The sequence below is a fragment of the Melopsittacus undulatus genome, chromosome 2 (genome assembly GCF_012275295.1).
Source record: "Melopsittacus undulatus isolate bMelUnd1 chromosome 2, bMelUnd1.mat.Z, whole genome shotgun sequence".
Taxonomy (NCBI): domain Eukaryota; kingdom Metazoa; phylum Chordata; class Aves; order Psittaciformes; family Psittaculidae; genus Melopsittacus; species Melopsittacus undulatus.
This window is the reverse complement of record NC_047528.1, coordinates 23,167,522-23,192,832: the sequence shown is the minus strand read 5'-3', so window position 1 is coordinate 23,192,832 and position 25,311 is coordinate 23,167,522. Positions and strand designations below refer to the sequence as shown.

The following is a 25,311-nucleotide window of genomic DNA, read 5'->3' as shown; positions in this document are numbered from 1 at the left end:
ATCTATATTAAGGAAGCAGAAAAAGCTGAAATAAATTAGAATACAGTAAAGTTTCTGCAAAAGTTTATGTATTGAAAATCTAAGAAACTCTCTTTTCATTATTACTGATGATAACAACACAGGTTCAAATTATGTATATTCTAAAAATTTTGAATAACCATTAAAGAGAATGGCAACAAAGTACAACAGTGTGTACTCTTCTCCACACAGAAGAGAGTTCATGAGTTTATGATGAAAAGCTACAGGTATTCAACCTTGTGAGCTAGGATGTATCAAATGGAAGCAAAAATTCTTTGGAAGGTTCACATGTCTAAGTAAAAAACCAAAAGTAAATAACGGACTATGATTTCAGTGGTGGCATAGAAAGAATCAAAGCTGGCAGAGAAAGAAAGGACAGTACTTTTCCAACTGCTAAGGTTAGACCAAATAGTCCATCATCAGAGATTGCAAATTATAATAAGTTATTCAGGCTCTCATCTAACACAAGAATCAACTACCTTCACACTACAGCTTAATCTGTGACGAATATATATGAACTACAGCAATGGCACTTTCTTTTGTTCCTACACATTTGTTATTAATATTGTATGAGATCAAGTTTCATAAATCCCATTATAACATCTCTATGCAGTTCTGCTTTACTGTATTAAAATACAATGCCTGTTTTCTGTACTGTGAAACAGAATTTAAGTTTTATACTTTTATTTGGTTTATAATTTTATAATCACTTAGATTTTCCTGTAGCTGACTACAATTTTATAAAATCATGTTTGCATACATATGTGTGTGCACAAATAAGCCCACCTTGTATGCACTACCATGAAAATAGAGGGCATTTTTACTGACAGAAATCTACGTAAAATGTAAACATTTACAGATGTTCAGAGGTCTGAAAATACACCAAAATATTTGAAAGTTACACAGAATATTCAAAGTGGATTTCAATTACTTCAGTTACATGAAAACCAAAGTTAATTTTGTGCCAAGTACCTACTTATATTCAGCAATGGAAACTACATTGATACATCCATAACGACAAGTAGATACTAAAGGACTGGGAAATAAAATTTTAGCTTCTGAATAATCTCACTTTTCTTTTTCTGCAATGTTCCACTGACAGAGTTTGCTATTTGATTCACCGAATAAGCAATGAATGCTCTAAACAAATGTACTTATTTGGATACAAGCAGGCTTCTGCACAAATCCAACATTCATCTGGTGTATATTACTTAATCCAACTCCTATCAATGTGAATGATTTTTAGTAAGTAATGTTTGAAAAGCCCTTGGAGATTCTTGAGTGGACTATCAATTTGCTTTATTAATTCCCAGAACACTAGTTAGCTTGCTGGATCCTGAAAGAAAAATCCCATTTGGGAACATATTCTCAGCTAACTGTCTCTCAATTATACAGACATACTTTATTGATCTTACTGAGAAAAGTGTGTCTAGCAATGCTGCACTCTGGCTGGACTCCTAGCTTCCTTCGCTTCTAAGGAGGTTTTGCTTGATGAATTTTCTTGTGAAGCACATGGCTAATTTTTATACTGCACAGTCTCCAACTGAAATATCATTTTGGGTTGACCCCAGCAGGAAGCTAAACACTTCATATAGAAGGAGAAAAGTAAGCAGCAGCAGGTTACACAGCACTCCATGCTTTTTAATTTTTTTTAACACAAAAATATTTCTCAGCACTAAGAGATGAGACTAAGCATGTCTATTTAATGACCTTTTTTTTTAAAAAATGTGAATATTTCTTGCTTCCACATTTTATACTTGAATATTTCTTTCACAGAGGTATGTCCTTACTTCCTTTTTTTATAATCTTTTACCTAGTCTGTTTAATTCTTTTTCTGAAACTTTCCCATGTGAAGAGCATATCCATTTTCTCATAATTTTAAAGCTATTTTTGAAAGTCCTGTCCTGAAGCTTCTATTTCAATGACATTGAAAATTCCAACAAAAAATTCTTGATGACACTCATATGTTTCCTGTTATCCCTAGATGAACAAGCAAAATGCATTTATAAAATATATTTTTGGAAAATTTTTTTCAACTGTTTTAAAACTTGGATTTCAGCATATAATATATTTGGCAGACATTCACTGTACATTTTCAAATGTCACAGTAGCAACAAGTTACAAGAGGTAACAGCCTCAAGCTGCGACAGGGAAGGTTTGGATCAGATATTAAGAAAAATTTATTCACAGAGAGGGTAACCAGGTATTAGAACAGGCTGTCCAGGGAAATGGCAAAATCACTGTGCCTGGAAGTGTTCACAAACCATATGGATGAGGTCCTCAGTGACATGGTTTAGTGCTGGTCTTGGCAAGCCTGGGCTAATGGTTGCACTTGATCTTAAAGGTCTTTTCCAACCTAGTTGATTCTATGATTCTATGATTCTAAGTTAGCTGGAAAATCAGTTTTATCCTAATGTATACAGGCAGCAGAGTATGCAAATCATTAATCAGAAAACCTAACAATTTTATTTAAAGTAATTTCTAAAGGCTGTCAAAAACTATACAGTAATCATGACAAAAAGACATGAAGAATTGTGAACTTCAATACACTACTTAAATAAAAAAAAAATACACTTACTTATGACCCAAGTGTTTAAGAAAATACCCAAGGACTTTCAAAGCTTGCACCCATATACTCTCACTTTTGGAAGCCAATAACTTATAAATTACTCTAAAAAACAAAAAGAAATTCAACAATTTTTCATTTTATTAGCAAATACCATATATACAGCTTGTATTTAACTGAACAGAGATATTTATTAACAGAGAAAAACATAAAAATAGCAATTCACACAAAATGAAAAGATATACTGAAAGCACTGAGCACAGCATAAGAGTTTGATTATGAATTCTTTAAGTTAGAGACAGTTTTGGATCAGTTTGAGATTTTGTAACAGAAAGCAACAACCTTATCTTATACTTCTATCTGGGAACAAACAAATAAAAGATGGCCTGAGAAGTTGTAGCCTAAAACAAGAGAAGACTGGAGAAAAGAAGGTCACATCCTGGAGATGCTTGGAACAGCTGGATTCTACAGAAAAACTCCTTTCATTCTTAAAACCTCTACTTAATAGCCTTTCTACACAGGGAAGGGTATCTGCACTTAATCACAGGATGTTTATACTAAAATTTCACTTGTCAAAAGTGAAATATGGCAGTACGTCATACAAAATCCCATATATGCTTATTAAGCCACATACTCATTGCATCAAAATTTGAAGGCGAACCCTCCCCCTCACCACCCTGTTTTTAAATTTGTGATAAAAAAAGGCTTGAAAATTTAACTACTTTGATTTCTTATGAAGTGTTCAAGGGCAGGCTGGATGGGATGTTGAGCCCATGAAAGAGACGTTGGAACTAGATGATCTTCAAGGTCCCTTCCAACCCAAGTCATTTTATGATTCTCCGACTGGTTTTAAGCACAAATTCCAGTCTTTCAGACAGGAAATCAGCCTTGTTTTGAGTGGACTACAAGACAGACAGTATCACCCTTACTCTAGACTGTTCTTCAATAAATTTTTAAATTTATTTTAATTTCCCATTTTAATTAGCTGAGCTTCAGTTTTTAGCCACTGCTTGTAGTCTTCTACTAAAGCCTGCTTTAGCAGACAGTATCTTCCTCTTTTAAGAGGACTTATGCCACTATCAAATGACCTCTGAGGCTTTTGTCCTCTGATAATCTAAGAAGACAAACCCCTAATCCTATGTAAGGCTTTTTTTTAAAAAACAAGAATAAATAAAGGTGGCAACCCTGCACATTCTGTCTTAAGTTTTTTCAATGCAGACTTCTAAACATAGAAACTACACCATCAAACAATTTTAATATTGGTGCCACAAATGTTACACAATATGATCATCTAGATCATTCTTACCCTTCTTCAGAAGGTTTCAGAAATAGAATTCTATCTCCATACAGACAACTACTGGAAGAAAACCAAGTCCTAGACCTGAATACAATGAGTCTTCCTTTCAACAAGCATGGTCATGCAAACAGTTTTAAGTCCAAGTATTCGTACAAAGATCTTAGCTGTTTGCAAAATGCAGATTGTTTTTTTCTTGTTGTTGGGTTTTTTCCCTGTTTTACTAGCCCTTTGCATTTTCCAAAGCATTTTCAGAATGTCACAGAATAAAATTCTATAGTAAATTATTAATCTCTGGGAAAAAAAAATAAGCATTACCAAGTTAGGCATGACAACAAAAAAATACTGCTTCTCTGGGAAATAACAGTTATGAATTTTACTGTCAAACAGATGAACATATCAATTCCACACATAATTTTTTATTCTTTTCAGAAAGAATTCATGAGTTTAGGGCATTATTTCTCATTTTTCTCTTCTACCCTCCAGATTACGTTAAACCTCTGAAGACAAAACATTCTAAATTACTCTGAGATAGATGCTTGGCTTTGTGATGGATCTTGTTAATTATTTGAGATTGAGAAGCAAGTACAACAGTAAATTTACCTTCAAATATCATAATGATAACCTTAAGCAGAATTTTTTTTCTCCAAGCTACCAAAATCACTATATTTTTGAAAAAACAAACCCAAAAGTGGCAAAATTGTAGTTTGAAACATCAACAAGTGTGATATCTATGTGAAAAAAGCAATAATCTGGAGAGTGATGATATTGGGACACCTTTTAAGATATTTTCACACTTCACTGTCTTACCGTATCCCATTTCTCTGATCAAAGGCAGGTATCATGGATGCTGGATGTTCGGACATTAGTGCCACTAGCAGCTGCAGCACATCATGAATATTTTCATCCTGTATGACAAGCATCAATGTTATTCTACAAACTAACCTCAACAGCAGGCTTCCCATAGAGCTGATACAATTGGTTACAGTAAAGATAGATAACTACAGAAATGTACCTCATGCATTGTTAATAAGTAATTTAATATGCTTTGTAGTTCATCTTCTTTCACTCCTCTGTCCTATAAAGGAAAAAAAAGAGGGACATTATTCAGAGAAAATGCATTCTTTAGATTTGGCTCATGGAAAACTTAGATGGAGTCAAACAATCGTACAGTTTTTTCTATTTAAGCTCAAAGGACTAAATTCTCTCTTTCACTACATTGCTTTTTCTTATCACATTGACAATTCAAAACAGTATGAAGTCAGCTCTCTGTTCCTAGAAAGACTTCTGACAGTGAGGGCTCTGAGCCACTATAAGCTATTACTGCCACTCTTCCAATCCTTGAGACAGAAAAAAAGAAAACAAAAGGAAAAAGCCAGGCTAGAAAATACTGGATTTCAGTCTAGTCTCAAATGGCAAAGCATACCTCAAAAACTAGTGTTCAACTGTAACAGAGAGAAAGAGTCCTAAACCATTTCAAACAGTGCTGGAACCAGGAACAAAGGATAAAACAGTAACTAACTTAACAAGTGCCATTACCTTTTTCATTTGATCTATCAAGCAACCATCTATCATCACACACAAAAAAAGAACATATACCTGAAAGGCTCCACAGTGTCATACAATTTCTGCACGTACATATAATAAAATATGTCTGGCATAGTTTGGTGAGGTTAATACAAAATAATGCATGGATTTACAACCTTTTTGTTGATTAAAGTATGTGCATGGACATTAAAATTAACCAGAAACAGATACAACATATGACAGGTATTGTCTATTTACTACTATGAAAGATTCTATTACATGTACATAACATAACTCAATGTTTTTCATCTGGAACAGACTGTTTTACCTTCAATATAAGTTGTTTCAAAAACAGAAGCATAAATGCCCTTAGTGATATGATTTCTTTCTGTGAGGGCCGAGGACCATCTGGAAGAAGCAAAACATACCACGTTTAAATATAAACTAATTCCTCTAATGACTGCAGCTCCTTACGGAAATCACAGTTTCTACAACAGATTTAGCATTCTATTCATTATATAAAAGTTTGTATTTGCAAATAACATCATCTATAACCTTTCAGAATCGCACTTCAACAGTATGCACAAGTGATAGTTCATTTCGGAAAAAAAGAAATCCATGTTTATATATTTAATCTTATTGTACAATGACACAGGAAAATGAAAGTAGTAATTATGTCTAGACTCACACAACTAAGTAAGATATATGTTCTGTAGGTGTTTTTATATGAACCAGTTTTAAAACCTAAAATAAGCAACTACTCTACTGACTAGATCTACTCAACCAACCCAATGGTAGTGTCCAATTCAGGATTAAAATTGTTAATCTAGAAAGTAGGTTCTACTGACTGCATTGTGCTGAATTCCACAGCAAACAACGGGACTCTAAACACCTACTATGAGCTAACTATGGACATGTAAACTAACCTTAAACTAACCCTGCTTGACCTCGTGCTCACCAACAGGGAAGGGCTCGTTGGAAATGTGACTCTCCAGGGAGTCTTGGATGCAGTGATCACGAGATGGTCGAATTCGAGGTCCACAAGACAGTGAGAAGAGCGTGCAGTAAGCTCACTGCCCTGGATTTCAAGAGAGCAGACTTTGGACACTTCAGGAACCTGCTTAGCAAGGTTCCATAGGATATAGCCCTAGAGGGCAAGGGGGCCCAAGACTCTTGGTTAACATTCAAGGATCACCTGCTACAAGCTCAGGAGTGTTGCATCCTGACTAGAAGGAAGTGCAGCAGGAGGGCCAGGAGACATCCTTGGATGGATAAGGAGCTGCTGAGAAAAATTCACAGGAAAAAAGAGGCTTATAAAAGGTGGAAGCAAGGACAGGTGGCCTGGGATGAATACAGGCATGTTGTCAGGGTAGTTAGGGACCAAGTTAGGAAAGCTAAGGCCCAATTGGAGCTAAACTTGGCAAGGGATGTTAAAGATAACAGGAAGGGATTTTATAGGTATATAGCGGCTATAAAACAGACTAAGGACAATGTAGCCCCCCTCCGGAAGCTTTCGGGAGAGCTGGCTACACAGGACTTGGAGAAGGCTGAGGTTCTGAATGGCTTCTTTGCCACGGTCTTCACTGGCGAAGGCTCTGGCCACACCACCCGAGTCTTGGAAGGCAGACGCAGGGACTGTGAAAACCTAGAACTTGGGACCACTGTAGAAGAGGATCTGGTTCGAGACCATCTTAAGAAACTGAATGTACAAAAGTCCATGGGACATGATGAAATCCATCCGCGGGTCCTGAAGGAGCTGGCGAATGAAGTTGCAAAGCCACTGGCCATCATATTTGAAAAATCATGGCAGACAGGTGAAGTTCCTGATGACTGGAAAAAGGGAAATATAACCCCCATTTTCAAGAAGGGGAAAATGGATGACCCGGGGAATTACAGACCAATCAGTCTCACCTCTGTGCCTGGCAAAATCTGGGAGCAAGTTCTCTTGGAAGGCATGCTAGAGCACATGAAAAACAACAAGGTGCTTGGTGACAGCCAGCATGGCTTCACTAGGGGGAAATCCTGCCTGACCAATTTCGTGGCCTTCCATGATGGGGCTGCAGAACTGATGGACAGGGATGGAGCAGTTGACGTCATCTACCTGGACTTGCGCAAAGCGTTCAACACTGTCCCACATGACATCCTTGTCTCTAAATTGGAGTGTCATCAATTTGATAGATGGACCACTCGGTGGATAAAGAATTGGCTGGATGGTCGCACTCAAAGACTTGTGGTCAACGGTTCAATGTCCGGCTGGAGATCAGTAACGAGTGGTGTCTCTCAGGGATCGGTGTTGGCACTGGTCTTGTTTAATATCTTTGTCGCTGACATGGACAATGGAATTGAGCGTGCCCTCAGCAAGTTTGCCGATGACACCAAGCTGTATGCTTCTGTTGATACACTAGAGGGAAGGAATGCCATTCAGAGGGACCTTGACACGCTTGTGAGGTGGGCTGATGCCAACCTCATGAAGTTTAACCATGCCAAGTGCAAGGTCCTACACCTGGGTCAGAGCAATCCCAGGCACAGCTACAGGTTGGGCAAAAGGAAATTCAGTGCAGCCCAGCGGAGAAGGACTTGGGGTGTTAGTCAATGAGAAAATGAGCATGAGCCAGCAGTGTGCACTCACAGCCCAGAAAGCCAACCATATCCTGGGCTGCATCAAAAGGAGTGTGACCAGCAGGGCGAAGGAGGTGATCCTGCCCCTCTACTCTGCTCTCGTGAGACCTCACTTGGAGTATTGTGTGCAGTTCTGGTGTCCTCAACATAGAAAGGACATGGAGCTGTTAGAACAAGTCCAGAGGAGGGCCACAAGGATGATCACAGGACTGGAGCACCTCCCATATGAGGACAGGCTGAGAAAGTTGGGGCTGTTCAGCCTGGAGAAGAGAAGGCTGCGTGGAGACCTCATAGCAGCCTTCCAGTATCTGAAGGGGGCCTACAGGGATGCTGGGGAGGGACTATTCATTAGGGACTGTAGTGATAGGACAAGGGGTAACGAGTTGAAACTTAAACAGCAGGGGTTTAGACTGGATATAAGGAAGAAATTCTTTACTGTTAGGATGGTGAGGTACGGGAATGGGTTGCCCAGGGAGGTAGTGAATGCTCCATTCCTGGCAGTGTTCAAGACCAGGTTGGATGAAGCCTTGAGTGATATGGTTTAGTGTGAGGTGTCCATGCCCATGGCAGTGGGGTTGGAACTACATGATCTTGAGGTCCTTTCCAATCCTAACTATTCTATTCTATGATTCTAAGGTAAGTTATGCTTGTTTGACTAGCAGGAGAAACAAGAGTGGTTAATTCTCTCAAGTCTTCTTCCATTTAGGAGTGGAGAGAGGAGAACTGGGTACTTTCCAGAAAGAAGCAAATAAATCTCATCATGTCCCCACCACAACATGTAAAAGAAATATAAAAGTAAAAAAAATCTGTCATATAGGCTTTAAAGCTATAGGAATAATTGCATATCCATACATTCTAACAGCACCATGAAACATCTATATTCCATTGTAAAAATAGAAGTAAGTCAGGATTTTTGGTAGTAGCTGCAAGTACACACTGCATGTGTTTTTTATGTCAGCGTTGTGCTTCTAGCCAACAGCTATTTTTTTCCCTAATTCAAATGCAGATTCAACTCCTCTAACTGCATCACAAAAATCTGTTTCTTTGCACACCCTCTTCCCTCCTACACTTTACTGGGATTCAATACCAGACAATATCTGAAAACCAGGCCTACAAACTAAGGCATTTTGTGCTTTCTGGAACACTGTAATTACAAAACCAGAAAACAGAATACTAAAGCAATAGGTTCTGCAAAGTATTTCTGTAACACAAATTTTAAGGGGGTATTAAAAAGAAGATATCCCAAATTAACTGGGAACCTGTTCAAAGAAGTTTCATACTTCTTATTCCCATACCCACTAGTTTCTCTGGAGATGTGTGAGAACCCTGAAAAGGGTTCTTCAATGTGCAAAAGATATCAAAGAAACTGTTGCTTGCAGGTTATATGCCATGCAGGCAAAATGGTGCTTTTCCCCTCAGTGCTCAAGTACTACTTACTCCCTGTATTTTAGTTGTCTTGCAGTTTCAGTGTATTAGAATCAGAAAAAGGGGACAGCCTGTACCCAAAAGACTATATTAGTTTGAAAAATTTAAGAGGACTTGTAGAGAAAAAGAAGAAAGGCTGGAGAAACTGTAGGCTACATAACCAGTAGACAGCTGCAAAGAGGGTAAGAATGCAGAAATAGCAACGTAACAGTCATCTGATATGTATCAAATGGAATTAATTAACCTAGGAAGTTGCAAAGCTACATAAAATGCATTTGCTACTATAATTGCTATGTCATCACACTATTTGGCTTCACTACTAGGTGAAGAACTTAATTACTACTTGCAGATTTATTTTTATTCTAAGAAATGCATTATTGACCAAGCAATAGTATAATTTATGCTATAAATAAAGATATACATTATATACGCATATACTGAGATAGAGACATCGAAAAGTAGTTTTCTTTACTGTCAATCTTTGTGACCATCACTGGATATAGGCAGTTCAGTGCCACCATCACTCAGAAACCAATAAACAACACCACTAAAGACTAAAATTAAACCCAAACCAAATCAACAATGAAGTTAATTCTTTTAAGATCTTGTACAGCAACCGTAAGTCCCTAGTACAAAATAGCAACATTCTTATTAACTGGCAAAAAGAAAAGATGCCTCCCTTTTCCCACACCAGGATGAGTCACTAAATCATTTACTGCTTTTAGATTGCTTATGTATGCATTTATTGCAGATAGCACATGATTTGCATCATATATTTTTTCATATATACTCAAAATGAGAGTTAGCCAGCTTTATCCAGACAAAAAACAAATGGGGGGAAAAACAATCCGATTTATCTTTGTAGCACACACCAATTATAGGACATAAACCAGAATTAATTAAGAGGGAATAAGTAAACATATTCACAAAGTAAAGTACAATCAGTACTGGTGTTAAATAATGACTGGAAGCTTTGAATAACAAAAATAATGATTTATAATCCTGTCTTTGGAAATAAAACATTGTGCTATCAAGTTCTGCAAACAACCAAATGCAATATTCTTCCATCTGGCTTTTTTTTTATATGTAAAAATCATGATTTTTCTAATCCTTAAATCAATAAAACATGACAGAAATAGCAGAATCTGATAGCCATGCATGCATAAATAACATTACCTAATGTGGCTCACAGTAGGGCCTACTTTTTCTTACTGCTGCAAAGCTAATGAGAGCTGAGTTATACTCTAACCCAGCCCTTGAAATTACTCTGTGCAACATTTTTAAATCCACAAAAAGAAAAAAAATAGCTACTTTCTCTTTTTGATAGTTTTTATAATTCCTACTTTTCTTAATTGTGTTAAAAAATATTAAGCATTACAAATGTTCTTAAAAACTAACATGAGCTAACTTAGGTATTAACAACCCTCTGTCCTCTAGCAGGATGTAAAATACAGGTCATAAAGGTCTGTTCATGGTAAGAGTCGGGAAACACACAGGAAACACTAGTAAAGAAAAAGAAATGCTTGGCCAAAAGCTCATGAATGAACTACATTACTCAATAATCTGGAATTTAGATGCACATTTCTCTCATACAACAAAGGGAGTCTTGAAGTTGCAAGTATTTCATAAGGATGCTCCATAACAGGGTCCAAAATTAGAATTTAGCACATTACATTTCTAAGAGTTAACACTGAGTATCCTAAGTTAATTTTTCTTAGGAAAAAACCCTCCACAATATTTAGTTTGTTTTTCTGTTATTGCCTTCATTTTATGCATTCTCATTACTTCCCAACTGTATTTTCAGAGGATACCATGCAGTTGATAAGCTATTCAGAGAAGATATTTCAAAGCATAAATATCCTGTTGGGCTCTAATGAGTCCTCTCTTACACTGAAGAAATTGTATATCAAAATAATTCAGCAACATGGAGACTACTTTTTAAAAGTGTGTAAATGTTTTATTTTTCCTTAAAAGGTTATTAAGGAAATTAAACTATCCAACAGTTAGTAGACATCCAAAGTTTAAGTGTGTTTAAATTTTTCTGTTGCTTTGATATTAAAAATGTCTGGTTTGCCCCTTCTGAAAGACAATCACAGCATAGCTTTTCTTTAAATATCAGTCTAGTACATATACTGAAAAGACAAAACATCAAAAAAAAGAACAAAGACTGGTGACATAACGTTAAGACTTCTCTGTCAGCTTGAAGTATTATAATTGAAATGCATCATCTACCATTGATGGTGCAAAATAAAGAAGTGTATCTCTCCCCACTTATCTTTTTATTAATTCCCAAAGTCCACAAAAGGCAATAATTATCATATAAGGCAATAATTATATAATTATAACTTTAAATAATTCTTATTCAATTGCCTGCTTCACTGTGTCTTTAGATGCTGCAAGTGTTGGGTAACCCTAAGATCTTGTCCCACCTTCATATCTTATTCTGAACAATTCAACAAAATGTTAAAGGCATACATGTGACAAATAAAAAGAATAGCTATAATCATAGTCCAAGTGTAAAATTAATAATTAAGTTTAGAGATACTTTCCTGTGGAAACTGGTTTGACTTTTTCTGCTCTTCCTGACATGAGAATTGTTTACAAGTTCACCATTAATACAGTATTAATAAAAAAGTCACTTTTGTCCTACCACCTATCTATGACTGGTAATTTAATTTAAAATGAACACAAATACAACACAAAAAAATAAAGTAAAACTCATCATTTTAAACAGAAAAATTGCCTCCACTATGTGGATCTGTATCTATAGCCTACTAAGAATAAATATCAAACTAGCTGATAAGCATACATTCTGAAAAATGTCTTTTTAATACTTCAGAAGGAAGCAAAACAATACAAATTTAATATATTGACTCAAAGAAGAAACACCAGCTTGAAACAGGAAACCAATAATGAAAGAGAAGATATAATCCTGAATTTGAAATACACATTTGAGCCTTTTAAATAATTTGAAAGATTTACACCTGTTTTGTGAGCTGAATATGATGAGAAGAATGGGGTAAACTTTCATTTTATAAGAAAACAGCATTAGCTGAATAGGAAGCTTCAATATTGGGCTACCTTGGCTTTGAACAAAGTATACTGAAGTGTCAGTACACAAAATTCACCCACTTTGTTCTTTATTAAGATAGGTGAAGGCAATAAAACCTTGAAGCAGAGTAATAGTAAATCAAACTGCTAATATTAAAAAGCGTTTCAGTGTATCAGCATAAAAAATGATAGGCATAGAAGACAAGAAAGCATCACACTACTAAAATGTCTGCATGAATAAACTTACTTTCTAATAAGACAGTGAATTATTTGAAACCACTACAGCAGATACAGTAAATTTTGGATGCTGGCAAGTTTTCCATCAGTCTTCTTCAGACCTGAAAATTCTCATGTCCAGTTAGCTTAGAGTTTCAGTTACCTCTGATAACGGAACATTTTTATGTTTCTTACAGTAAAATTCATTGAAAATGTATTGTGTTCTTCCATCTTGAAATATCAAAGGCTACTAATATGAAGCGACTTTAACATTAACACTGTTGCATTTTTACAGTGTTTCTTTTACAAACTTCTTTTTTATACATTATTCTATATTTTAACAAATGGGGCTGGATCATCACTCCTATGAAGACAGGCTGAGAGAACTGGAGTTGTCCAGCCTGGAGAAGAGACATCACAGCAGTCCTTCAGGAACTAAAGGGAGCTACAAGAAATCTGGAGAGGAACTTTTTACAAAGGCATGTAGCAATAGGACAAGGAGGAGAATGGCTTCAAAATGACAGAGAGTAGATTTAGATCAGCTATAAGGAAGAAATTCTTCATTATGAGGGTTGGGAAGCACTCAGAGAAGTTGTGAATGCCCCATCCCTGGAAGTGTTCAAGGTCAGGCTGGATGGGATTTTGTGAAACCTGGTCTAGTGGAAGGTGTCCCTGCCCATGACAAGGGAATGGAAGTGATGATCTTTAAGATCCCTTTCAATCCATACCATTCTACACTTCTATGAAATCGTGAACTCCCTGGCTACATACGGCAGTAGTGGCTGTATGCCATCTAATAAAAGCCAACATAAAATCAAAATCCTGGAACAGTCAACTTTTTAGAATATTAGGACAGGTGAAGTTATAAGTTGCTGAAAATTTTCCACAGAGATGGAGAAAAAATAATTATTAAGCATATTAACTACATCTCATATTATTCTACAACAATAATCCTGAATAAGCCAGAACTGCACATCGCATTGGCAGATTGCATTCAATGCTAAAAAAAAGAGCATCTGGTGAAGAAAAGCAATGTAACATCCAGGTGATTAAACATTTTGAAAGCTTTTCAGGAATATTATCTATTGAAAGCAATTAATGTAAATTTGATAAAAAACTAATATGAAATTAAGTTAATATGAAATTAAATTTAGCAACCCATCACCTCAGCAATTATTTTATTTCCACAGTTGTTTGCAAATCACCAGTTATTACAGCTGTATCGGAAGTAGAAGTTACTTGTGAAACAATAGCAAAAAAATTCTTAGGGCTGATTTGCATTGAGAAAATTCCATAGCTATGTTGGACATGCACATCCATTGCTATGCCACTGATCTTCCTCCCTGATGACTCAGCATTCTTCAACTCAATACAAAGAAAATCATTTTTACAAACAGGGGAGTACTATAAAATACTTTCTTACAGTCGTACCAATTACATGGGACTTTCTGCAGTCTACGCAACAGGAAAAAAGGAAGAGGATAAGGAATATGGAAGAAAGTTGATACTAACCTTTAAAAATACAAGTTTATCTATAAATCTAACTAAACAAAAAGGAGAAAATTCAGATATAGTGGATAATAATATGTATTTTGAAAATGTGCATGGCATCACAGTTTATCAAATGCCTTCCCAACTACTGTACAAAATGTTGGTAATTGTCATTTTTGTTGTTATGCTGCTACTCCGAACAACCAGCAATCTGCACTATCTCATTACTTTTCAGTGACCTGCATGGATGCCTTCCTGATCAAAACAGAATATTGTCTGGAACTGATGCAAATATTAAGGGGATGTACTATGCCCTTAAAATAGGTAAGAAGAAAAGGTAGGGATGTAAACCAGCCACATGTATGTTAATTTTGAGTTACCTGATTCACTTCTCATTCCTAATTTTGTGTCCTTGTGTACCCCATGCCTTCTGTTCAGATTTTGATGAACACATTACATACTTTTCTGCAGCTATTCAACTGACATTACACATAAAAATACACCAAAAATACAGCTAACTTCAAAGACGCAAATCTGGACAAGACAAAAACAAGCTACACCTCCTATAGAAAGGAATGTCACACTGTTTCCACAAAGAGCAAGCCTAGCCAAGAGGGTAGCCTGTAATATGCAAAACATTTTCAATGTGGTGTTAGGTACCAGTATCGTAACACAGAGGTATAGGAATTAATTTAATTTAAAAAACAAACCAAACCAAAGCCAACAAAAAAACCATAAAGCCAAAATAAGACCCCAAAAGAATGACAGCAATAACAAATAGACAATATTATCAAATTTATAGTCTCAAAAAATTTTCAGGTCTCTGTCTAGGTATAAATACGGCTGACATTTGGAAACTTTACCTTCCAACAGATGGTCATTTAACAGTCACAAATACAGTGGACATAATATAAGCTGATCTGCTAAGTTTTTAACATCCTAATTCCTACTGAGCTCAGATATGATTAACTTTTCCTATTGTGAAACCTATGCAGCTGTCCTGGGTTCAGCAGTAGCAGTCTTTTTTCTCCGTCTTAGTAGCTGGTGCAGTGCTGTGGTTTTGATTTTTAGCCTGGGAACAACACTGGTAACATCGATGTTTTTAGTTGCTGCTCAGTAATGTTCACTCTCACCAAGGACTTTCTGAGTCTCATGTTCTGCTAGAGCAGAGCAGAAGCTGGGAGGAAGCAGAGACAGGACATCTGACCCAAACTAGCCAAAGAGGTGTTCCATACCACAGCATATCATGACCAGTACATAAACTGGGGGCAGTTACCCAGAAAGGTTATATCACTGCTTGGGTCGGGCTGGGTATTGGTCGGCGAGTGGTGAGCAGCTGTATTCTCTTCCCGTGTTATTTCCCTTACCATTATTATTATTGGTGGTAGCAGCAGTGGTTTGTGTTATACCTTAGTTACTGGACTGCTCTTATCTCAACCTGCGGGAGTTACATTCTTTCGATTCTCCTCCCCATACCTCCAGGACCAGACGGGAGGAAGTGGGGGGGAGGGGGGGGGAGAATGAGAGAGTGGCTGCATAGTTCTGAGTCATGGCTGGGCTTAAACCACACCAGTTCTTTTTTAAAAAAAGGAGGACAAGGGGCTCACATGATGACCATCTCCCCTTTGGCACCCGGAAATCCAGGTATTCCATCCTGGCCAGGTGGTCCAGGTGAACCCTGAGGCCCTAGGAGACCAGGGTATCCTGGATATCCTGGGGTTCCTCGGTCACCTGGAGGACGAGGAATGTTGAAGCCTGGAGGACCTGGATCCCCTTTCTCCCCTGGAATGCCCTGCAACCCCAGGGATCCAACAGGACCTGGAGGTCCTGGAGATCCAGGTGGACCTTGACCACCAATGCCAGGGACGCCTGGTGGGCCTGGGAGTCCTGGTGGTCCGCTTGGTCCAGGGTCACCTTTGGGCCCTGGAGTTCCATCAAAACCTGCCCATCCTGGGAGACAGTTTTCTGGGAAGCCAGGATCACCTTTACATCCTTGAACTCCTTTTGTGCCTGGTGATCCTGGGGGATCAATAGTGTTACCCTCAACAGAGCAGAGCACAAATAGTCAGTGAGACGTAATGACATTACAGCTAGAGTGTACAGGATTAGAATGATTTGATGCTTTGGCTAATACACATGTGCTACATACAGTGTTTAGTTCACGTGTATTATTGTATTTTGTTGTTGCCATCATTCAGTGCTTCCTGAGCTAAGCTAAGCGCATGACTTTAAAGTTAAACCAATCTCTATTTTGAAATGGCAGAGAAAAAATATTAAACTGGAAATACAGCTTCAGATATCTTGGCAGTGCGAATATAAGTCTCCATCTGTTTTCAATCACTACCAATCACGCAAATCACACAAAGTTTTCTTTGTCATATGAAATTTGCTTAATGTTTCCTCTTTGTCACAGAAAAAATGGTGATTTTACTGTTTTCTAAGTATGCCCACATAAGTATATGGGATGTGAGAAAAGACCAGAGTTGGAATCTTCTGGGAATACATATAAATATGAGGAATTATCATCAGAGGTGCATGATACACTAAAAGTATTTGCATAGTCCTACTGTTGACATCCCAGGAAGTGTTCAAGGCCAGGATGGATGGCCCTTTGTGAAACCTGGTCTAGTGAAAGGTGTCACTGGCCATGACACAGGGGTTGGAAATAGATTATTTCTAAGGACCCTCCCAGCCCAAATCATTCTGTTATTCTGTGACCACTGGGGGTGATTATTGTCATTTACTTACCTCCTTGTCTACAGATTTGAGAAGCTTTCACACATTGACATCATAAATCTTCCTATACAAGAATAGCTTATACTTTCTCTCTTATACATTGCACTTACCTAATCCTTTAGGAGTAATGCCACTGCTATCTGCAGGATTAACCACCCAGTAGTAGTATTTCAGTGTGTGCATTAACTGCAGTACTGTTCCTACTCTGCGTATAGTGTTATAGATTGTAGCAGTTCCAATGAATTCAGCTGACAAGTAGGTATACAAAGACAGCTGCACCTGAAGAATAAAACAGTTATCCACATCAATGTAAGTTCTATATTAGTAACCTTAAGTTACAGGTTCTTTAGGATTCATTTTGGATATGATATACAAAAAATAATTACAACTGTGGTTAGGGCAGGGACTGGACTGACATCTGGAAAACCTTCCAGAGGCTGCTTCCAAAATCAATTTTCTATGATTCTATGATTTAAGTAATGAAAAATGTACTGTTCTGTTTGATTTGGTATTCAGGCCTTTTTTTTTTTACAAAAAGCGTATGTTTTCAGATTTTAGGACCATGTCACTTTTCCCTTTAGTTCACAATCCTAAACACTGATTATTTAGAGATGCAACTGATTCATTTCTACCAGAGATGAGCAACAATTTATTATAGTTTTTATCAATGTAAAATACGTAATTTAAATTGAAATGGAAGCTTATGTAAATGTGTTAAAAATCATTCAACTGTACAATTACCTTTGCAGGGGTGTGTATCCAGATAGCGGGATTAAAAAGGATGTGATCACATAATTGCTTCAGTAGAGGTGCTCCATGAGACAATCCATCCAAATATTTTGCAAATGACAAAAATTGTTCCAGAACTGCTCTGGTTATATGAACTCTAGATGACTGGGGAAAAATAGTCAGAAAGAGCAAAGGTAAAGAAAAACTTTGTTCCTCAGTATACTTAGAGCAGGCTCATCTTTACTAAAAACATGCAACGTTGTAATTTTTTTAATGTCACTGAATATGAAAGTGAGGAAAAAAAGTTATCAGCTACTTAAACTTTCTAATAATTCACAATAAACCTAATGGCTACACATAAGTTAAAAATTTTTTTTTTTTGGAGGGGGTAGGAGGGAAATAGGTGTTGGTTTTCGTTTATTACAATACAGTCAGGATTTTATAACATAGTGCCTTAAGAAATTAATCTGAAGTCCTTAACGCTTCAGTTAATGATGTGTCTTGTTAAAATTGGGTGTTAGAGTATGCAAACACACAATAATGGTAGGCTTGCTTTTGTTTCTTAAGCATAAGCAGGTATTAGAAGAATGTGGGTTCAAGGTTTCTTCAAATTTCAAGACAGCCCTTCAGTTTCATATCATCCACTATAAAATCACGGTTGAAACTTGCTCCTATGCAGTAACATGGACTTTGACAAACTACTTTATATACTAAGTTAAGAAAAGGAACTAATAGGAAAAACTACTAAACATCCTTCCCCCTGCCTTCTCTACAAAATGTTCCAATTACTTTTAATGTTGTAAGTGCACATTCCCGTTAATGCTGGGAAAATGCAAATATTTGCCACTTTTTAGAAGTGAAGTCAATTTGTCATTAATACAAGTTCAGCCTGAGTGCTGAGCTTAATTTGGCTTGTACATCACAATTCACAATAAGTAGTCTGCAACTAATAAGAACAACAATGTTATTTTGAATCTCAAGTCAGAAAAAGAAGGCTTGCTGTCCTCTGAAGTATATGATCACATGCAAATGAACAAAAGATAATTTATAAATAATAAAATTGAGCTTGGCTAGGAAACAAAAGGATATTTTCCTGCCATGTGTGCCAAGTGAATATAAGCATCTACTGGAAATACAAAACACATCTTTTTGAAAACTGGAGCTAGGGAGAACATAGCCTAAAACCTCCCAGAAAAAAAGCATATGCTGTAAGAATTATGTTGTGACAAAATCGATCAAAATCCTTTAAATCTTCGCATACTCTGAGTATAATGATTGTAGCAGGTGCTATTTCACGTACAGCATTCTAAACTGACCTATTTGATGTGTGTAAACCATAGTGCTCTATTCTAGAGAAAGGACTCCATGGAGTCTCACTAGCTTGCCTGTATATAACTCACAGAAATGGAGCTAACAGCTTTGTAAATTCATTATTTTTAAGTCACAAGGAAACCTACCAGTAAAAAAACTCAACACTTTAGACTAGTTCTTTGACATTCTAAGTGACACTTGCTCAGTACAGAAAACATAGAAGCATAGAAAATAATCTTTTAGATGCTACTTCAGTGGAGCATTTCTGCTACAAGGAAGTACTTCCCTACCTGAAAATAACATAGGGACCAGAATAAGAGAAATTATTTATCATTCTTCTACAAAATTTAGTACCTTTTTAAAGGTGAAATTATTGTTACTTAATTTCACTACTGGACAACACAAAGCTCTGGTCACGACTTCTTCTCAAATGACTGTTATACTGACTGCATGCTAATGAAAAATACAGTAGCAGACATTCAAGAATGTCAGAGCAATGAGATTCAATCATAGGAGTGGTACTGTATTAGTACAGCCAACAGTAGTTTTCAGATTATTAAATCACAGTAACAAGGTTTCATGAGGGCTTTGGGCCAGGAGGCAGGTTATGTTCCTCACACAAGCATATGAGCTGGACCTCAGTTTTGTGATAACTGCTCATCACATCTGAAAATGAGCAAGTAAAGGGAATGACCCCTGCAAGTGTTTCTTTCAGATATGAAATTATTTTACAGTTTTTCTTCTTCAAAACACAGAGCAACTGTTTTAACAATTCAACAATTTCAGGATTGAGCCACAGAGGATTAATTTAATTTTTATTAACATATGCAAAAATAAAAAAATAAAAAAAAAAGAAAAAAAGAAATTTAAATTATGACACTTTGTGGTACACTTGTACAAACTTGGAACAAAAGAACTTTCCCAAATGAGAATCTGGGTGACAGCAAGTGGAGAAACACAAGTGATTATATATATTTAAATGTTTCACAAACAGACTTAAAGAAAATGCATAAATTAGACAAAGGCAAACAGGATCAACTACAACAACTGATTCTTCCAATATTGGCATATAAGAGGATAACTATAAGTATTATAAATCAAAAATAACTTGTGTCACAAATACATTTTATTCCACCAGTCCTTTAAAGTAGGTGACTGGAAATACCACAATGACAGCTAAGAACAGAGACAAAAAAACCCTCCAAACATACCTTTTCAAGGAGGTAGCCAATGACTAGAAAGCCTTTTCCACCAAGCATTTGTTCTTGCATGGCTACTGAACTCTTAAGAAGCTCAACCAAGAAAGCCAATAGGGTAGCACTGCATGTAAAGAACAAGCATTCTTTTTTCAGATTACAAATGTAGAAAACTCAATCTATCACATTCTCAATCTTCACCAGCTATTAAGTGAACAGAAACAAGCTTGAAGTAATGAACAATTCCTTGGAAGAATACAAATCTCACTTTTCCTGTTGACAAGTTTCTCCAATGATTGCTCACATATTACAATGGTAGAAGCAGGAGTTCATATTCAGAAAGAAGTGCAAAATCATTTTGTCAGTTCTCCCAATTTGACCAACACTAACCCAGTTTTAAATATCCAGTCCTGCAGCTTGCATTTCTAGCAATATGTTCCGCAATTGGAAGAGGCAGCATATGATGAGTGTGATCCAGCTGACAGTGCTAGAATGATGCAGGCAGGGGCCACTTCACTCATTTTACCATCCAGACTATGCTAAACTGCAAAATTTGCATCAACTAGGTATATCAACCTTCCTCGTTTTCAGCCCCTCGAATCACTACTATCACAGAAATGAGGCATAAAATGGTTGAATATGCACGTGGGCAACAATGTCCATCACAAACCACAGTGGAACAATAGCAGGAAGGAGAGATTCCTTCATACTGTCTCCAGACCAAACATGAGAATAATTATCTAGGCCTAACCAAAAAAAGATTGAGAATCACTTTCATCCAGTTAGGAAAGCACAGAGAGACTCCATAGGTTGCAGGAAATCACCCAGAAACCCATCCCAGAAGTATCTGTAAACAAGGTGTTCAGAAAGCAGAGGAAGGGGACAAAAGTGGTCAGCAAAGGTTACAATTTAGAAACAGAATAGATCTAAAAAACTTCAGGCAACAGACTCAACAAGGAAGTGAAAGTATGTTATGAAATCCAATAGTGGAAACATATCAGAAATCACTGCAACATGAGCAAAAATTCACAATAGACTCTTGGTTGGTGAGAGGCAAACAACAATACACTCATCTGGTGCTGAAAAACTGGAGGAAAGGGAAAATAATAAATAAAAAAACAAACAAAACCAGAACCAAAACCCTCACATTTCTGACAGAACGGAAATATTTAAAATTATTTTTAGAATATCCCTAAAAGGTAGATGACAGAATGCACTCTACTGCATATACAATGCATACATGAAGTTACTACTCTTTTTCTAAAAATAAAATAGGTGTATCAGTTCCTAGCTGTACAAACAAGTATCTACAACCAGGAAAGTTCTTGCACAGGTGGTGGGCACAGGCAAGGGTGAAAACTGTGGCTTATGCAGCTATGAAAAAGTGAATTAAAGGAAATGTCCAACTTACATTTTATAAATTTCACCTTTATGTTAAGTATCTAGTCAGCTAAAGGTTTGCTTCCTCACCAAATATAATCTTTTGACTTCAAAATATATGTTGAGATTGGTTACATTCATTACAGCACCAAAAAAAACCCAAAACAATGTGCTGAGGAAAACAGTAATTATCCCTTCTGGTGAGCAAGGCTGCCATGCAAAAAGTACACAGTGTAGGTAAAGTACATGCTGTGAACGTGAAATAGTGCCTTGTCTTCCTTCATTGTTGAATGGTCTCAATAATCAGCCTAAAATCACATACAGAATGCTCCACAGTGTCAGGAATAAAAGAACGCAAATAATATCCATATACAGTACTCCAAAGCTTTTGTCAAAACAGCGTGTCATGCTGTCACACCAATTTCAAATCAAGTTATATGCATCATTTTTTTCTTACCCTGACTGAAAGTTTCTATTGTACTTGTCATCTAAAATAAGATACTTATCATTTTTACTATATGACAATCCACAAGAACCTCATCTAAAGGACTGGAGTCTTATTTTTGAGACTTTTTGGGTTTAAATTTAGTAGGTCAAAGGAAATTCCAAATAGATGGTGCTTACCATCATCCTTTATGAATAACTTTATGAGTTAGGAGGACAATCAATTATGCATGAAGTTAAGAAACATCATACATCTTTGCAGGATTAGGATCTAAATTACAACTAGAAATACTATTAATATTTTATTGAAAAATCAAAAATATTTTAAAAAGCATTTGAAAGATTGTTGTACCATGAATATGGCACTAGACATAAGTTTAAAATGTACTTCCACACCTGTAAGTGATCTATCAAAAGTCCATTTCTTTGTATTGCAGTTTGTTCATTCTGTGAACTTAGATGTAAACTCATGGGCTGCAGTTATTCTTCATATTAATGCAGTCTGTCTACACAACTGTTACACATCCTGACAGAAGTCCAAATACAGCTTACAAGACACACACACCCTAACAATAAAGGTTAGGGTTTAGGTCTCATTCCTTTTCTTTTAAGTACACATAAATCACAGCAGTTAACTTAGAAATAATCAGTGGACAGTTAATATATAGCTGTGCCACAGACAGAAGCATAGAAACTGGTTCTATGCAAGAAAGACCAAATTAACGAAGTTTCTTAATTCAGATGCCGACAGAGCCCAAATACCACTTTTTAGATATTGATCACCTTTATGGGGGGTATGGCTGAACTAATTAATCCTGCCTGACTGCATTAGCTCTACACAGAGCTACCTTAGCTGTCACTGCAAAGTGATGCCAATATTTCTAGTTCCAGGAAAATGTATTAATTCAGCCAACACTTTTGTGAATGAGCTATGTCTTTTCCCAAGTCCAAAATGGCTTTTAACTTCTATTGAGCCAGACACTTAAAGACACCACAAGCCAGCCCTGCAGCATCAACTCAGGTCTGCAATTAGCACCTCTAGCTTCTAATCCTTATGCATTATCCAAGATTGCCACTATAAAAGAAGAGTTGACTGTTGTATATAATAATTCAAATCTTGGGATATACATCATTACACTTTACACCTTCAAGCACATAAAAAATTCCAAGTACAGAAAAAGCAGCAGTTAAGGAGAACCACCTGGCAGTCACACAGAGGTAAAATGAATTTTGAGATTAATACTGTATAATAACACAGTATTGATAAAACTTGGCACCATAATTAAATGTAATTAGCAGTTTGTCTTGCAATTTGCGGGATGTGAAGTAATAAAAAAGATTTGCAATATTTTAATTCATAGAAGAACTATAAAGTCAAAATGAAAGTGTTTTAAAATGTCCACTGCTTGTACAGTACTGAAACTATTACTAACTAAGGGTGATGACCAGAGATAGGCAGAAAACAGATTACATGTTTAGTCTAATTTTTTTTCCAGAAATCTTGCTTACACTTGTTTCAGGTGAAAATTCTTTGTTGCAGGAGGAAGGAAGAAATGAAACTGCATTAAAGAACAGCTGCTGCACAAAAGACTGTTTTTACATGTAATGTTCTCTATCTTATGTACTTTATGCCAGAGAGAATTCAATTTGCCTGAAAAGACTCAAAGTTAACAATTCTCAGATAAGCTTTCCTAGCCTCTTCAAAACTTCTCTTTCCCCACATATTTAGACTAACCTCAAGTGAACATCTAAATATATGTGTGTGTATATAAAAATCCATACTCACATAATGGATCTTTTCTCCTCAACGTTGCATTCTAAGACTTAAGTCTTCTAGAGAACTCACTGCCTAACATAGAAGACTGTATCCAGAACTTTTAACGTATTTCTAAGGATATTCAATTTCTGTAGTCATCTTGGCAGCTTAAAATAAATTAAACCTGAATACTTTAAATATAATAATTTTTATCAGCATAGCCAGATTGCCAAAATTATGCCTTTAAAATGGTTACTGTTGACACAGGGGAAATAATATTCATTAGAAGACTGTCTTCTAAGATGAACACATTTTCAAACAGAATTAACAAACTTACCAGTAACTAAAATGCATCGGATTGCTGCAGGGCTCACATTACACTTGCAAAATTCTGTGCACTGCCACACAAAATTTCTCTCCATTCTTGCCTATTTTCAACTTCCCTAGATACAAAGGCAAATATAAAGGATACTTCAGCCCATTCCTACATCTCCTCTATACCACACCCTGCCTAAAACACATCAGTTTGTCTGCAGTGCAGCTAGAATATAGATACACAATGAAAGTCAGCCAACACCAAATCACACAGAATTATGATTTCTACTGAAAATATAATTAATTTAATGACAAAATTTTTCTAGTTTTCCATCACTAAGAAGCAGGAAAAAAAAGGTTGCACAACAAAACTTGAAGATACTATATTTCCAATGGTTATGATACTGTTTGGTCTGTAACTAGCACATTGTAGAGACAGTAAGTCCATGTAATAATGCTATGTAAAAAAATTGAAATTAATTACATTGTTACAGCATTGCCTGATTTTCCCCTCAGGGAAATGACCCTTGTGAAGGGTCACACATGACCTTTGTGAAGACTTAAAAAAATTAATACAGGAGCACAGAATTGGTGTTCACAGCATACACTGACTCGAAGATGCTCTTAAGGGTGCTTTCATGTCTGTACATATTTATTATATTTGTGAAGTTCCTAACTTTAAAATTCAGTCATTCTTATGATGTGCACTTGGAAGTTATAAATACCACCTAGCTTATTTCATTCATCTAAATACATAAATATAAGTAAATACTATGTGTCAATAGTTCATGTTTCAGCATTACAGTGCTTAAGCGTCACAACTTTCAGCCAACAGTCATACAATGTTACTCCCTGAAAAAAACCTACAGACATTCAAAGAAACAACAGCTTCTGTAGATAATAGGCTTCAAAATTCCAAAATATGACAATTTCTACTTGATTTAAAAAAAGAATAATTACACAAATACATATTTAATTTCCACTGCCCACTTAAATTAAAGGGACAAATTATTATTATTATAAATTATTATTATTGTTGTTGTTATTACTCCTACTACTACATCTGCTGGCTGCCCATTATATCCCATTGTTATCAAGCAGTTTAAAATGATTTTGGCTGATTCATTCAGGAATTAGTTATTACATTTGTTATTACTAAATATTTCTTAGTATGGACTTAGAAAATCCTCAGGGAGAAGCATTAGAAACATTCTAACAATATATTTAGATGGACAGA

The 25,311-nt window shown here is 36.3% G+C and overlaps 1 protein-coding gene across 6 annotated transcripts in view; it reads right to left on the bottom strand.

Annotated features, from left to right (window-relative positions):
- NBEA (neurobeachin) overlaps positions 1-25,311 on the bottom strand; it is a 509,113-nt gene that overhangs the window by 342,538 nt on the left and 141,264 nt on the right. For all 6 annotated transcript variants that reach the window (XM_034074343.1, XM_034074342.1, XM_034074344.1 and 3 more), the window contains exons 11-17: positions 20,195-20,303; positions 17,685-17,837; positions 17,054-17,222; positions 5,734-5,813; positions 4,894-4,956; positions 4,689-4,786; positions 2,597-2,689 (exon numbers count right to left, since the gene is read on the bottom strand). In XM_034074343.1, the coding sequence (XP_033930234.1) occupies positions 2,597-2,689; positions 4,689-4,786; positions 4,894-4,956; positions 5,734-5,813; positions 17,054-17,222; positions 17,685-17,837; positions 20,195-20,303 (765 nt within the window). The remainder of the gene's footprint in view (positions 1-2,596; positions 2,690-4,688; positions 4,787-4,893; positions 4,957-5,733; positions 5,814-17,053; positions 17,223-17,684; positions 17,838-20,194; positions 20,304-25,311) is intronic.